Raw genomic sequence first — 16,780 nt, forward strand, 5'->3', positions numbered from 1 at the left:
TCTATATACGTAGAAGCTTTTTTAAAAAGATGAATCGTATGCCTTTGGGCTTTGAGGAAGGAAAGGAAGGCTGGCTGGAGTAAATGGGGGCGAGGCCTCCCCAGGTGTCTCAGCAGATGATCCAGGAGCACTTGGCTCCTCCCCCTCGCCCTCCGCTCTAGTCTAGTCCTCCTCCACTGGATGATCTAAGTTGGGGCTAGAGATGAGGATGGGCGGGCGGGAGGGGGCCCGAAGGAGGGGGACTTGGAGAATTCGGAGGCACAAGTTAGGCCCCTGGCCATGCCCCCTCACTCCCTTCCTTTTCCTTCCCACCTCCTACTACATTTCCCGGCGACCTGCACTGTAAGGCGCCACTATTTGTTCGGCTGCGCTGCGCGGAGGGGGCGGAACCAGAGCCGGAGCCAGCGGTCCCTTCCCCCCCCCTCCCGCCTCATTCTGGGGCGGAGTCGCCGGGCGGGCACCTCCCACCGCCTCCGCCTCCCCGGCGGCCGCCGCCGCCGCCGCCGCGATGCCGCTCTTCATCGAGGGGCGGCGAGTCCAGCTTCCGCAGTCCGTCAGGGAAATCGTGCGGGCCCATCCGCCCCTGGAGGTGAGCGGGGCCGGGGCTCGGGAGGCCGGGACCGGGGAGCCGCGACGCTGTGCTGCGCGGCGCCGAGAGCCGGATGCCCTCGGCGGCCGCCCTGCTCAGGCCGCCGCCCTTGGTTCGGCTGGACGAGGCTACGGGCAAGGGTCGCGAGGCCTCTCCGGCTTCCGGGGCCGCCCGAAGTCCCGAATGTCCCAGACCGAGGCTCCCCCTGCGCCCGTAGCGATGGAAACGTCCGGCGCCCGGCCCCGCCCCGCCCCCGACCCCGCTTTGGCTGATTGGCTTATTTTGTTAAATTATAAATCTGGGGCTGCTTGGCCGTGAAGGGACCCAAGAGGAGCTCCTTGGGCTTAGCGTCGATGACAGTGATCATGATTACATTCATATAGCCTTTAAAGTACCTTACAGACATTACGTCATGACTTTTAAAGTAATTTAGAAGGTAGATGCTGTGATTCTCCCCACTTTACAAATAAGGAGACTGACTTGTTCAGGAGAACACTTGTACGTGTCCGAAGCAGGTGTCGAATTCTTCCCGAATCCACGAATTCCTTGTATAGCCTACCCAGCCTCCCCAGTCATCCCCGTCGTCATCTTTTTCGAAGGGGATGACAGCTCGCCGTGCACTGGAGTTTTATTATTATTGCTCTAGCTTACATTTATGTAGTGGTTTAATGTCTTCCAGGTATTATTTCGTTGGATCCTTCCTGACAACTCTGTGAGCTAATCCCGCCACTCCCGTTTTGCAGATGAGGGAATGAAGCTAAGTGACCTCCTGGGGGTTCATAGAGGGCAGGGTTAAGGCAGGGTTAGAACTTTGTTCTTACTGATTTCAGAATCCAGTGGTCATTCATCACATGAATGCTGCTGTTGATGATTGCTTTGATTAAAAACAAACAAACAAACAAAAGCCAGTTGTAGGCAAAATACTAGGCATGACGGCAAAATCCAGCCTCAGACACTTCCAGCTGTGGAACTCTGGACAAGTCATCTGCCACCCCATTTACCTCACTTCCCTCATCTGTAAATGGAGGGAATAATAGTACTTGCCTCCCAGGATTGTTTTGAGGATCAAACGAGATGATCATTGTAAAACACTTAGCACAGGACCAACATTTAGTAAGGGCTATATAAATAATAGCTATCATTATTAGCGATTGATCCCCAAGCCACCAGGGAATGTCTAAATTAAGGGAAGCAGTAGTGTAGGTATTCTAGACAACCAGTATCTCTGGAGAATAAGAGATTATTAGAGTACGCTTAGCTTTCCAGTGGCAAGTCCCTGAAGTGTCGAGGCCTTCAAGGATTCTGGAATGTTAAAGGTAGGTAGGACCTTAGAAAACATCGGATCCATACTTTTATTTTCTTGATGAGGGAGCTCATGTCCAGGAAAAGATGACTTGCCCAAGGGCACTTAGCCAAGTGACAAAAGTAGAATTTAAAACTCGTTCCTTTGACTCCCACTTTTGCCACTCCACTCACCACACTGCCTCCTAGTTTTGAATGGCACCACAGTCTAGGCCAGATCTGGGATACATGTTAAGTACTTGAGGAATCCCTCCCAGCCAGGGCAATCAAGGAAGGCTTCCTTGTGTCTGTTTCCACAGATGTAAAATGTGATTAATGATTAATATTTTACCTCATATGGTTACTTGTTAAGTAAACATGTTGTAAACTCAAGTGCTATTTTCAAATGTAAGCTCTTCTATATAAAGGAGGGGAGACGAGTTGAGCTTTGGAGGATGGTTAGGTAAAGATGTGGTTAGTGAGGAGAACATCCTAGTTAAGGGAAAAAGGAAGAGTTGGGAAAGTGTAAAGTGTGTTTGGGTGATAGTGAAATCAACCAGTTTGGTTTCAAGAGACAATTTTTCTTTAGATTAGTAGGGGGAAAGGAGGCTGAGAAATAGGGCTGAAAAGGGAGTTACAGGACTTTGAAGTTTAGATTTTATCTTCTAGCAATGACTCCTCATTGCCCAGAGAAGGTAAAATCTAAATTCACTAAGAAGATAGGTGACCACAAGTAATGTTTCAAACCATTAACATGGCAGTGAAGTCCAGAATGGATTTCAGTGAATAGAAAATGGCGGTGGGGAAACTAGTAGGTATACAGTGATTAAGTCCAGGAAGCCTCGGGAAACCAAAATTCATGGTTCAGATTTAAGAGATATGAAGGAATAGTTGCTTAAAAGAAGAATTGAGCCAACTGAGTGATTGATTCAGTATAGAGCTAGAAGAGGGATGAGAGTTTATGGATAGGTGGTAAAAAATAGTAGGAAAAAAATGTCAATAGGAGAATGAAGATGAAAGAGATGGTTAGTGTGTGTGTATGTGTATGTACACATATATAAACATGTTTGGTATCAATTAGATTTCAGAGAATTGTGTAAATATTGTTTAAGAAAGTGAGAAAGTGCAGTTTACTCATTTCAAATAAAAAATTCTGATTTTTATATAGAACAAGTCTGTTGCAAAAATGGATAGATGACGTTATATAACTTCACTACTAGTTTGAAGGTCTGATATTTTAACTTTTTTCTTTCTCTTATTGTTTCTTTGAAAAATCAATGAAAGGTGTGTTAAAGGCAGTTATAAGGTAATGGGTTTTTTGCATTTAGGAAAAAATTTTGCTCATGTGAATTTGGTTAGTAGAAGGAGTGTAACTTTATGTTTGCATTCTTTCTCACCTCATTTTAAAAATTGCTTTGGTAAATTTTAGTGACTAGAATGAATGGACAAAAGATATAATCTCGTGATACTAGAAAATAGTCAGCAACAGTAATATTTCAGTGACTTTTTAAAAAACTGTTCTTTTGCTGATATAGTTTTCTTGAGAAATTAGCTTTAGAGTCTATTTTCTAATTTGAGGGGAATTTTAATTACTACTTGGATTATAATTAGTGGAAGCTTTTTATAAAATAAAAGTGCTGTAGAGTTAATCAAAGTGACCTTAATGTTGATTACATTTCCTTATATTTTATTATTTTTTTTTTTTGTAAAAAAACATCGAGGAAGAAGCTAAAGCAGAGAATATGTTTTAAATAAAGAAATGTTCTAAATGGCATTTTATTGTATTATTTATTGTATTCAAAATGTTTTTGCTATGGAAAATGTGGTCAGTGAAAAAGAAAAAATTGACAATTTTTGCTTTTAATAATTTTGCTTAAATTTGTCACGTTTGTTAGGGGAGTAGTTGGTTCTGTTTCAATTCATAATTTCATGGGAATAATGAAGTTTTAAATAATATGATATATTTTGCTAGTATTAACAGAGCCTCTTAAATAAATCTCTCTAACTCCTTAAAATAGACTAAATTATGAATGACACAATCTTCACCTAATTCCTTGCTTTATATAATCTGATTTCTTTCTTCTTTTTTTTTTTCCCCTGAGGCAATTGGGGTTAAGTGACTTGCCCAGGGTCACACAGCTGGGCAGTATTAAGTATCTGAGACTAGATTTGTACTCAGCTTCTCCTAACTTCAGGACTGGTGCTCTATCCCACACACCACCTAGTTGCCCCATAATCTGATTTCTTTGTAATAATTCCAAAGACCATTTAAGAAGTGGTTACTCTATTCAGAGCACTATTTGGATACTGGAGGAAATACAGAATTTGAATAATATATCATTCCTCTCCTCCTCATGGAACTTAATTAAGGAAGCTCCTGATAGAGTTTATAAAATTATAAGGTATTATGAAAAGTTTTTTTTTTTTTGGCTGAGACAATTGGGATTAAGTGACAGGGTCATAAAGCTAGGAAGTGTTAAGTATCTGAGACCAAAAGATTCATATTCTAATAAGGAAAAACAATAGTATTGGGTTTTTACCATATATTTCTCTCACTAAGAAATAATTGGTTTTATTTATATGAGTTAATTTTTTCATATATTTCTCCAACCTTTTATCAATTTACTACAGGTGTGTTTCTGCCTACTCGAATTTAGAGTACACTGTGGCTCTCATCAGCTCTTTCACAGTTTAGCCCTCTTTAATTTACATAACTCTTATTTTTCAATTAAACAGGAAAGAGCCAAACTTCTCAGAGGTCAGTCTGTTCAACTTGTGGGACCCAAGGGCCTTCTCTATGTACAGCAAAGGGAGCTTGCAGTGACCTCCCCAAAGGATGGTATGTTAGGAAGCAGTGAATTAGACAATGAAGTAAAATAAAATGTTGCTGGATATTTTATTTGATTTCTTGTCTAAACAGGCTCCATCTCCATTCTGGGTTCTGATGATGCAACTACTTGTCACATTGTGATCCTGAGACACACAGGTATGAAAGAGATAAAAGAAACAGTTACTTACATTCTAGGTTTTTTGAGGGGAGTAGGCTGAAGGGACAGTATTATTTCTAAGTTGACTTTCTTCTTTTCCAGCTCAGAACATGACCTTAATTATACATTTCCTTTTTTTCTAGTCTGCATATTGTTTTACATGCCAGCTTCTAACCATTGTTGGGATAAATTTAACTGTTGGCATACTTTTTTTTGGGGGGGGGGAAGGTTTTTGTATCTTTTGGCAACGAAATAAAAAGTGAAGTATTAGTAAACTGTTAATTCTTGTTTGTTAATTCTTGCTTTATCACTTCATGCCTCTGTGTTAGTTTAATTATTTCTTCTCAGAAGGTACCACAAATTAATTCTTCTTTGTTTTTTCAGGTAATGGAGCTACCTGCATGACACATTGTGATGGATCCGATACGAAAACTGAAGTCCCTCTGATCATGAATTCCTTAAAGTCCTTATCTAACCATACTCATAATGGAAGGTGAGCTACTCTAAAATAATTTTTGTATATTTTAAAGGCTGGTTGTCTGTCTGCAAAATGGGATCTTGAGTATACTACTAAATACTTATATATTTTTTATACACTTAACAGTGAGTATATCAAAGGGTCATCATAGGATCCTAGACTTAAAACTAAAAGGGGGTCTTAATAGTCAGCTAATCCAATCTCCTCATTTTATAAATAAAGAAGATGAGCCTAGAAAACTTAAATGACTTTCCCAAGGTCATACAAGTAGCATGTGGAAGAACTGGGAATTGAAGCTAGGTACCATTTTGTTTCCCAAAGCTTTGAATCACAATAATATATGACTGATAGAGAAATATTTATGTAATCCATAGATAGGATAATTTGACTTTGTAAATGATATTTTAAAACTAATCATGGTTCAGTTTTTACAGAAGAGTCCCAGAAACAATACTTCTTTTGATTATTGGTATACTTGTGTAGCCTGATATTGGTATACTTGTGTAGCCTGATGTAGCCAATTGTATTGTTTATCCAGGTCATGTTCAGATTACATTTGATTTTCTTGTGAGATTTTAATTTTTTATTCTACCACTCATTCACTACCATAATTAGCCAGTATGATAGTCTTCACCAAAAACATACTATATATATATATATGATTAATTGAAATGATTTTTTAAAAATTTAAATCAATTTTTTAAATGGATTCAAACACAGGAATTTTTTTTTAATCTTATTATATTACTCAGCACAGTGTCTAGCACATAATAGGATATATATGTATTGATTACAAAAGAAAGAACCACAACTATGCTATCCATTGCAATTATTTAACAGTAAATACTGGAGCAGCTTGGTGATGAAGTAGAGGTTCTAGAATCAGGAGAACCTGAGTTTAAATTTAGCCTCACTCACTTACCATGTGAACCCTAGGCAAGTTACTTAACTCCTATTGCTTCCATCCTCCCAAAGGAGGAAAAGAAAAGGAAAAAAATTTTACATGACCATGAAATGTTAATTCCTTGATAGAACTTAAAATAAAAGATAATAGTGTGCTCAAGATCTTTTTTTTGTTGTTACTGAGCAATTGGGTTGCCCAAGGTCACACAGCTAGGAAGTATTAAGTATCTGAGGCCAGATTTGAATTCAGATCTCCTTACTTTCAGGTGCTCTATCCACTGTGCCACCTAGCTGCCCTTGTGCTTAAGATCTTAAATCTCAAATAATCTTACACCAAAGTATTTTTTTTTTAATGTCTGGAAAGTATACTAATTTAGATGAAGAAGATGCTGTTACATAATTTAAAATTTTGCAGTGCTGTAATTATGTGGGCTGATAATTATTTTGACTGAAATTCAAAGCATCAATTCAATTTAATATTAAAATATCAAGAGGACAGAGTGCAGAATGGGTTTTGGATGATATTGCAAAACTGCCAAATTATAGGTGTACTTTATTATTGTGGGTATCCTTTATTATTTTTCCAATTGTTTTTAGGTTAGAAGTACATCTAGTTGGAGGTTTCAATGACGACAGGCAATTGTCACAAAAACTTACAAATCAGCTTCTTAGTAAGTACATGTTTTGTTTTGTTTTTCTTCCTTTCTTCTCTTCTTGGGCAGAAGGGTAGAGATGGTCTTTCTTACTTTCTGCCCCAGGGCTCTTAATTTTTTTCTGGGAAGGAATGCCCAAACATTTCATCAAGAAATGGTCCCTGGCATGATACTGTCAAGTTGCCAAGTTAAAATTGTAGTATGTCTTAAAGTTTGACTATTTCTGAATAGAATGGAAAGACACTGTGAGGGAAAATTTTGAAATAGTATTTTCTAAAACATATATTTTTTTTAATTTTGAAAAAAAAAAAAAACAGAACCGCCTTCTTAATCTCAAAATGAAATTAAAATGGAAGAAATAATAGTTTATCTTTAGAGCCAGATAGCATAGTGGTTAGCATGCAGCATGCTGAGTTGGATTAGGGAGACAAGTTCAAATCCAGCCTGAGACGTTTCATAGCTATGTGATTCTGGGCAAGTCACTTAATCTTTTTCTTCTATAGTTTCCTTAACACTAAAATGGCAATAAGAACAGCCCCCTACCTCCCAGGGTTATTGTGAGGATCAAATGAGCATTTTATTATGTTCTTATTTGAAATCTTGTTTTTATCATTGGAATGTGTCAGTGGAAAAGAAAAATTTGACAACTTCTGCTTCTAGTAATTTTGCTTAAATGTATCACTTTTGTTAGAGGAGTAATTGATTGTTTCAATCCATAATTTTATGGTATAATGAAATGGTATATTTTGCTAATATTAACAGAGCTCTATCCCCCTTCTTTCCTGCTCACCTTCCCTCTCCTTCTTTTCCTTCCTTCCTCTCTCCCTCCCTCCTTCCTTCCTTCCTTCTTTCCTTCCTTCCTTCCCTCTTTTCTCCCCTCCCTCCCTTCCTTCCTCCCTTTCACTCTTCCCTCCTTCCCTCCCTTTCTTCTCTCCTTCCCTCCCTTCCTTCCTTCCTTTTTTTTCCCTTTCCTCCCTCTTTTCTTCATATGAAAAGACAAAAAAGTTTCAGATACCTTTTTTTTTTTTTTTTTTTTTTTTTTTTGGCTTCTATTGCAGAAGTACTTTATTATCTAGTACTAAGGGTTCTAAATAGATATTCAATTTCTGGGCATTTTCACACACTGAATAATCTCTGTGCATTTATTGTTGAGAATGAGATGATGAGATGTTTCTTTGATGGTGATAGCCTGCTTAGTTAATGGTCTCAGATAAAAAGCAGGATAATTCATATTGTCTGTCCAAGCCATCCTGCCCTTGTGTTCAATGAATGAAACTGCCAGTTTGAGTCATTTTAATTTCTTTGAAAATTTTTAATTGTAGATGAATTTGACAGACAGGAAGATGACATTCACTTAATGACTTTCTGTGTGACGGGTAAGTACACATATGCTCCTCATTACAAATAAAAATGTCTAGCAAAGTATGCAGCATTTTATAGACTTTTAGTAAATGTTTGTTAAGTATGATGCTGTTGATAAAGACCCAGTTTTGTTTTTTTTTAAATTCTGTTTCCCATGTCAGAATTAGCATGGATAATTGGCAAAGGCTGTGTTATACCAATAATGTATGATTAGCTCTTCCTGTTGTCGCTATACTGTATAGCTGATTTTGACAGCAGCCATTTTAGTAATCCTAAAACCCAGATCTAACTTTATCACCCCCTACTCACAAATCTTCAGATTCCCTATTGCCTCTGGAATAAAAAACAACATTTTCAGCCTGACATTTAAAGTTATTCAGTATCTGGCTCCCTTTTCAGTCCTATTTCATCTAATTTCCCTTCAACACAGTCTCCAGTATGACTGGCTAATAGTTATTCCATGCATTTGACTTTTCATTTCTGTGCTTTCCCTCATGTATGGAATGTATTTTTATCTCCTTTGTAAACTCCCTAGCTTTTTTTTAGAGCATAGTTCAGTTACTACCCACTATCTGACACCTTTCCTAATGTCCCAGTAATCAGTACTCTTTCTCTCTTGAAATTACTTTGTATGTAATTTTTATTTTCTTACCTGTGTATATGTTGTATCCACCAAGTAAAAAGTAAATTCCTGGAGGACAGAAACGACATTATTTTTATTTTTGCATGCTAGCACTTTGAACAGTGCTTGAAGTCATCGTTTATTTTGATATAAATCAAATCTCCTAGACACTTAACAGGGAAATGAAAGCATAAATTCTATTTCTATTCTTCTGGTTTTCACCTTTGAAAGATGGGATACATTTCTTGTTTTCTTTTACAGGACAGAGCTAAAATTTTGCTTTATCTCCCCTTCACACAACATTATGTTTTTCAGAGTTACTGTAATTACTTTTGTTGCTTTTTTAAAAATAGAATTAAATGATCGAGAAGAAAATGAAAATCACTTTCCAATAATTTGTGGGATTGGTAAGTACGAGTTGCAACTAAGAAAAGAAATGCAAAAGTACTTTATAAACTCTGTTTGAATATAGGGTATTATTATTGGGCTAAGTATGGCAGCCTTGAGGGTGAAAATCTGGGCCAGTAGATATGTTCTACTAAAGCTTGTCTCTGCTGCCAGGTATATTATTTTATGTTATAAATTATAATGCTCTGTGGTCAGGGAGATGGGTTGCAGCTTTCTGGGTACTACTAGTTGGCTTTATTTTAATCCAGGATGACAAATAGATCAACCCACACACCTTAATTCAGTCCTTATGCAACAGCTGTGGTCACTAGGGCAACTCTCTTATGTAGTTTACTACAACTTGGTCATCATTCATACTTGGGGGAAAAAAATACTCAAAGGGAACGGCCAGTGAATGTTTTATTAATATTTTTTGAAGGGACAAAATACTAGTTCGAGTGAATTTCAATTTAATTTTGGAAACTTATGTTAAATATTTGCTATTTCAGGTGAGGGAATCCCATGGGGTGGACATGCTCTTGACTGATGCATATATCCGCATTCTTCTTTCTCCTTGTCCATGTACTTCCATACATTTTCCATAAATGATTTTCCTAACAAGATAGAGGTCTTACTCTTGTTGTTTAAAATCTTGAGGGTACCAGTGTAGCTTTCACACTATTCAATTATTGTATTCTTGTTACATGACCAATCTACCTTGTTTTCTGGTCATACATGCTGTTAACGTTTTAAAAATCACACCTCATATGCAAATTATCATTGGTTATATGTTATAGCCTACTTAATTCTAGCTATGTCATTCATTTGCCTTTTGAGTTATTTATAATTTTGATTTTTTTTTTTTTTTTTTTTTTTTGGAGATCATGGTATTTCATAATTCTCAAACAAATAACATTAGGACACAAAAACTCCATTAAGGAATGTTTACATAAAGACTGGAAGCTTTGAAGACCTCTTTTACTTTTTCTTCATCCCCTATGTCCAAGTAGTTGTCAGGTACTGTTGATTTTATCTCTGCATACCTGGCATCTCTCTTTTTCTCTCAGCCAGTGCCACCATCCTCAGTCCGGGTTCTTTCTCTTGCCTAGATTGTCATAAGAGTGGTCTGACTTGTCTCCCTCTGCTTTCATGTTCTTCTTTCTCCAAGTGTTTCATCACACAGCCACCAAAATAATCTTCTTGAGGTGCAGGTTTGACAATGTCATCTTCTAGATCCAAAAAACAGGTTCCTCAATATCCCCGGGACCTAATGTCTTTCCCTCTTTTCATCACTGAAGGCTCTTCTCAGTATGGCGCCAGCTTACTTTTCCAACTTTGTCCCACAATTCTCCTTTCAATTCCGTCCTCTCTGTGTTCCAACACTTTAAATTACTGTTCCCTGATTTCTGAGATGAGAGATCTAGCATTAGAACCTATCTCAGAAGGCAGCTAGATTAACCCCTTCATTTTTAAAAATAAATTTATATTGATGTGTTTAAAAATTGCTTAAATTCTCCCAATATTTCTTTTCCTCCTTATTCCTATAGAATAATCCCTTATGACAAAGACTTTTTTTTTTTTTTTTAAAGAAAAGAAACAAAATCTTCCTCGCTGTGTGACCCTGGGCAAGTCACTGAACCCCAGCCTCCAGAAAAATAACAAAAAAAAGAAAAGAAACAAAATCAAGCCAAACTTATCAACACATCAAAAAAAAAATCTGATAATCTTATGTGATTTACACAGTGTTCCATATCCATGAACTCTGACCTCTGCAAAGGAGCCAGTGTCTATGAAGGGTAGGGAGGTAGAAAAAGAGAGAATGGAACTGTCTTCTCCTTTCTCTCCTTGGGAGTTAACTATATTCTTTGTAATTTTGGAAAATTCAATTTTGATGAGAAAATTGAGGCTCCTGGAGGTTGGTTAAGTGATTTGACCAAGGTCACTTTGGTAATAAGTATGAGAGATAAGACTTCAACTCTGGACCTCTGCCTCAAAAGCTAGTGCTCTTTTGTCACACACTAGCTATGTGATTCTGGACAAGTTACTTAATCTCTACCTCAATTTGCTCAATCATAAAATGAGAATATTAACAGTACCTATCTCAAAAGGTTGTTCTTTGGATCAGATGAGATAGTATTTATAAAGTGCTTTGTATAGTGCCTGGCATATAGTAGGCATTGTATATACATGCTTATTCCCTGACTTTCCCCATCTTGTATCATCTTGTACATTCTGCATCTTGTACCATGTATTACATACACCCTGTCTTCATATATTTGTGCAAGTCATTCCTTATTGCCTGGAAAGTCCTCCTTTCTTTACCTTTCAGATAAAGAAATTTTATCTTTCTTCAAGGCTGAACTCAGGTACCATTTCTTCAGAGAAGTTCTGTTTTTTCTGTCTCCTTTCAAAAGTATTCTCTCCCCACATTTTGCTAGTGCTTTTATTTGAACATCTTTGTCTCATTACACTCTGCTTTGTGTCATACTTGTTTGTGCGCATGTTTTGCAGAACATAACCAGGGGCATGAGACTTCATTTTTCTGTATCTCCCAAGAGACATACTGCTCAGGTTTTACCTGAATTAGAAGGGATGCATCTATCAATCTGCACACTTAGGATAAATTGAATAGAGCTGGACCTAGAGCTACACAGAAAGAGGAAAGGGCTCTGGCTTCTCTTAATGACCCCAAGCTTCCCATGAGAAAAAGAAAAAAAAAAAGTTTTTTAAAATGCTCTTGTTCTATCAGCATTGCTGTATCACCTGAGATGCAACAATCTCTTAGGAATTCAGATAGAGTGTAAACAAGACAATGAGGTGTATGGAGGATATGAGTGGGCTACACACTAACCAGGGAGGAACTTGGAAGGACAGAAATGAAGGCTATCATTGAGATGTTTGAGAAGCTGGTAACATGGGGAAAGTGGGAGATGACAGGCAGAGAGCTAGAATGCTCAGCTGTCACTCTCCTAATTTAAGAGAAATGGAGGAAAGCCACTGGCAAATGACATTGATCCCCTGAACAAAGTTATGGGAAGACATAGGCAAAGGAAAGCTTGTGATCTGCATTGTTAGAGAAAACTCCCCAGTCAGTGAGGTCACAAATCCATCTGAGTGTCAGAACGAGTGCCTCATTTATTGTAGATGAGTTAATAATTGTTGAATTTCATTAGAGGATAGCCTTTTCTCTTTATTTCATTGGAAAACTGTAGACACATGATTATTTTGATGTGCTTATATTCACTATGAGGTAGACTGCAAATTCATTGCTTTATTTTCTAAATAGTCTTTTCTTCGTAGATGTAGATCTCAAAACATGAAAATGTCCTTTTTTTATTCAATTGCCTTTTAATTCCATCTTGCTGTCACAGCTATCAACATTAAAACTGCAGAGATTTTCAGGGCTTCGTTTCCAGAGAGAGGTCCAGAGGAAGAGTTGCGCTCTGCTCGCTCTTTAACTGGAGGACCAGTGAGTGAAAAAAGTGATATATATTTTTTTTATATATGTATGTATATATATATATATATATACACACACACACACACACACACACACACACACACACACATATATATATATATATATATATATATATATAAAGGGCTTAAATTTTAATATGAATCCTAGTTTAATATGTTACATTGGCACCTCAGGATTCCAAGGTTTATTGAGCCATAGATGTTTCAAGGCAATGAAAAATGAGAAAATACTGACACATGTTTACACTGATTATGAAATTGTGAATTGCTATCAAGACATAAAAGAAAATAGATACTAACTTGCAGCAAATTGGCCACTTTCATTTAATAAGTTTATCCCTTTCTAACCCCTAAAGAATGGTATAAACATGTTGTTTATATGATGCGCAAAACTCAGACAGCCGTCCACCTTTTATTTTCCTTTTCTCTCCAAACAAGACTTCCTTACTTCCCGAATCCTTGAGAGAGGCCTTCTATTGAGCCTGAGGAGTATTAGGGACTCAGCATCTCAGGGTGGGGGGGGGGAATTAGTCTGTGGCTATTAAGTGCCCTTCAAATTACATAATTGCTTGTAGGGAAGGGTGTGTTGAGGCAGTTACATATTTAAATAAAATTAGTACTTATCCTTCTGGATTGTGTCTGTGGAATCAAGGTAAAAATTAAGTAGTATTTACTGGATACAAATTAGAGTAGTAACGAGCCTTATATTTATGGTGTGATCTTCCTGTGGATGAGTTAGTTTTACTTGATTCTGTGGTCACTAACAAACATCTTTAATCTACCATTGTATCTTAAAGGATTATCCATGAGATTGAAACTTGGCATTAGTAGTAAATTCTAAAATGTTTATTATTTATTTCAAATTCTTTTTGGGTTTGCTCTTTTTTATACTGAACTTAACAAGCAGCAAATAAAAAGAACATTTCCTCATACAAAGTAGAATAGAAAAAGAGGACTATACATAAAACCAGTTGTATTCAGCTTGCATTTATATATAAAATAGATTCAACATGTAATTTTTCAAAGCTGTTACTGTTTTTCTTCATTTTAAAACTGCTTCAATGACTCTTTTTTTCTTTTTTAGGGGGAGAGGTACAGATCCTATTTGCTCCCTATTCTTATTTCTTCCTCTCCTTCACTGAAAACTTATCAGTGGTGGTGGGGGGGGAGACAATAATATTGCTGATGACTAATCAATTCAATGTCAGCATAAACCTTTCAGAATTGGGGGAAGTTATAAGCTTTCAACTTCCTTTCCCAGATTTGATAAACTTTTTTTTATTCTTTTCTAATGAACTACTGTTAATATAATTAAGCAAAGCTTTGCACTAGACATAGTGAATGAATGTTGTCACTTTTTTAGTCCATCTTTTAGAGTCCTTTCTTCCCTTCACTCCACCTCCAACTCAATTCAATAAGCATTTGTTGTGTCTACTCTGTTTTGCACCATGCTTATTACTGGGAATTTAAAGACAAAAATGGAAAACATTCATTGCCCTCAAAAAGTTTACTTTCTAATGGAAATCTTTTATCCAATTCTAATGATGAGTAGAAATTATAAAGAAAATAAAGGGATTGAGGTCAAGAATTTTATAATTAAAGCTATACAAAAGTAGAACCAGGATAGGCAGTAAATAGTTTTCCATTAGAGGTTTTCAGTTAAATGCTGCTTGACTATTTTAAGGTATGTTCTAGTAAGAATTTCCTTTCTGGAGTTAATTGTACAAGATTGGCTTCTTTAAGCCCTATCCAAATACAAGAATCCTGTGATTTTACATGGGTTGTGTGTTCCTTAAAAAGTGAAATTTTATGCTTCTCTTTTGAAATTTTTATTAGATGATTAATATTTATGATGCAAAGACAGAACAACTTCATATTGGACCTTATTTCTGGATGCCCTTTCCTCATGTGGATTTTTGGCTTCAACAAGATGATAAACAGCTATTAGAGGTGAGATATGATACAATATAGAGAACCCTGAACTTGATGAGAGCTGGACCTTAGCCTTGGTTTTGCTTCTGGGCAGTTATGTGATCTTGATCAATCATTACCTTCACTTCTTTGCAGTTGTTTGCTTATCTGTAAAATGAAAGAATTAGAGTAGGTCAAATCCAAGTCCCTTTTCACTTCTAAAATTCTATCTTTTCTGTAAGAATTGTAATTAATGTTTTAGGTGGGCTTTTAACAGACCTCATTTAATTTCCCTCTTTAGTAAGAAAGGATGTTTAGTACCAGAAGTGAAATCTTTCAGAAACAATCTTGTAAAATTGTGTTCTGCCCATTAGTGGTATTGCTGCATTTTATCGCTTATTGACCTTCAGTTTCCCTATCTTTATCATTCAAAATTTGGGGTTATTAATATTTGTTTAGAGGAAACTTGAGTATTTCAATTTATATTACTGTCAAAATAAGGAAATATAACAAGACTTAACTTTCCTTTCATAATCTTATTTTGCAGAATCTTTCCACTTCGCCTCTTGCTGAGCCACCCCACTTTGTCCCGCACATCAGATCTACTTTGATGTTTTTAAAAAAATACCCATTTCCAGGTAACTCGCTGTTTCCTGGAAATAGGGCTCTACTCTACAAAAAAAATGAAGGAGGATTATGGGAAAAGATTTCTTCACCAGGAAGCTAAATGTAGGCATTAACAACCAAACAAAAAAGCCTTATAAAGTATAATCCTAGCAAAGGCAACTGGCTCTGAGTGGAGAGAATGTGAATTTTGAAACCTGGTGACATGGAGTATGATGTTTCATTCCTCAGTGTCTTTTAAGTGCTTTTCAAAATAAAACCTTATTTTGGCAGAGGTATTTGTTCATATTATTGCTTTTTGGAAAAAAAAGTATCCAGTTTTTTAGAATGTTAAAAAAAATTATCCATTTTTTTCTCTCCAGGCTTCCATTTGTATCTTTTCTTGTTTCCTTCTTGATCTAATTTTTGGCCAGAATTTTTGATACTGAAATTTCTGAATACTTTAAAAAGTATCTTAAATGCTTCTGTAGAAGTGTGGTACTATTTAAATGAAAAGAAAGAAAATTTCTAAGTAATGGAGGGAGATGAGAGGTTCTGGAAAGAGAATTAAGCTGGTACATATAAAGAATTAGAAATTACCTGCATAAAGACATTTAAATTTATGGAAGCTAATGAGATTACTATGGAGAATGCAAAATAGAAAAAGGGAGACCAGCACAGAGTCTTAGTGGGGTAGAAGATGAAATTAAAAAAAAAAAAAAGTCAGACAGGTGGGAAGAGAACCAAAAGTGTCCCAGAAGATAAAGGAGAAGAAAATAGTCAATCATGTCAAAAGCTGAGAAAGGAATCTTTTGTCTCTTTTGGATCCAAGATGACCAAGTATATGGGGTCGATTTTTTGAGGCAAAGTTCCACATTTCCTTAGGCACCTGAGTTGCCATCACCAATTGAGTTGATAATGGCAGTGCCAAGAATGCAGATACCATCTCTACCTGAGCGGGCTTCCTAAAACTGGTGTGAGTGACAGTGATGGATCAGTAAAGAAGGGAAATCATAGCTCCAAGTTTATCCATTAGTAGCAATCCAGTAGGAATCAGACCAGAAAAAAAAATTTCTGTATTTTGAAGACAAGATATGGATCAAAATAAACAACAGAAGTAGGATGAAAGGTTTAGATAAATAAACAGGACTGGTTTCCAAGCAATGGGCTGAGATTGACTCTTTTACAACTCAAAATAAAAATGCCTTATTGAAGTTATAAATCCCCCCCCCTTTTTTTTTTTTTTTTTTAAAACTAATGACGGTTGGAGGGTAAAATAAAGACATTGAAGTTATAAATCCCCCCCCTTTTTTTTTTTTTATTTTTTAAAACTAATGACGGTTGGAGGGTAAAATAAAGACCACTTCTCCCCCCCCCCCCTTTTTTTGGTCATAACATCAGTTTTCTGAAGAAGAGCAATGATGTCTATTAAACTTCTAAGGTCCCTTCCAGCTTTAAATCTTTAAGCCTATAAGAGATAACTGGCATTGGAAGTCAAAGGAAAAGTCTAGGACAGATCTCTAT

The 16,780-nt window shown here is 36.7% G+C and overlaps 1 protein-coding gene across 2 annotated transcripts; it reads left to right on the forward strand.

Annotated features, from left to right (window-relative positions):
• Positions 1 to 432: 432 nt before the first annotated feature.
• On the forward strand, positions 433 to 15,549 carry NTAN1 (N-terminal asparagine amidase). 2 transcript variants are annotated; one of them, XM_074280607.1, is made up of 10 exons: positions 433 to 589; positions 4,607 to 4,709; positions 4,791 to 4,856; positions 5,242 to 5,350; positions 6,836 to 6,909; positions 8,214 to 8,267; positions 9,229 to 9,282; positions 12,634 to 12,731; positions 14,579 to 14,692; positions 15,201 to 15,549. In XM_074280607.1, exons 1-10 carry the CDS (start codon positions 509 to 511, stop codon positions 15,378 to 15,380), a joined length of 933 nt encoding a protein of 310 aa, XP_074136708.1. In that variant the 5' UTR covers positions 433 to 508; the 3' UTR covers positions 15,381 to 15,549. The 2 variants fall into 2 exon arrangements, with proteins under 2 accessions (XP_074136708.1, XP_074136709.1); XM_074280608.1 differs by lacking the exon at positions 433 to 589 and adding an exon at positions 4,065 to 4,272.
• The last annotated feature ends 1,231 nt before the right edge of the window (positions 15,550 to 16,780 follow it).

This window comes from Sminthopsis crassicaudata, chromosome 1 (assembly GCF_048593235.1).
Source record: "Sminthopsis crassicaudata isolate SCR6 chromosome 1, ASM4859323v1, whole genome shotgun sequence".
Taxonomy (NCBI): domain Eukaryota; kingdom Metazoa; phylum Chordata; class Mammalia; order Dasyuromorphia; family Dasyuridae; genus Sminthopsis; species Sminthopsis crassicaudata.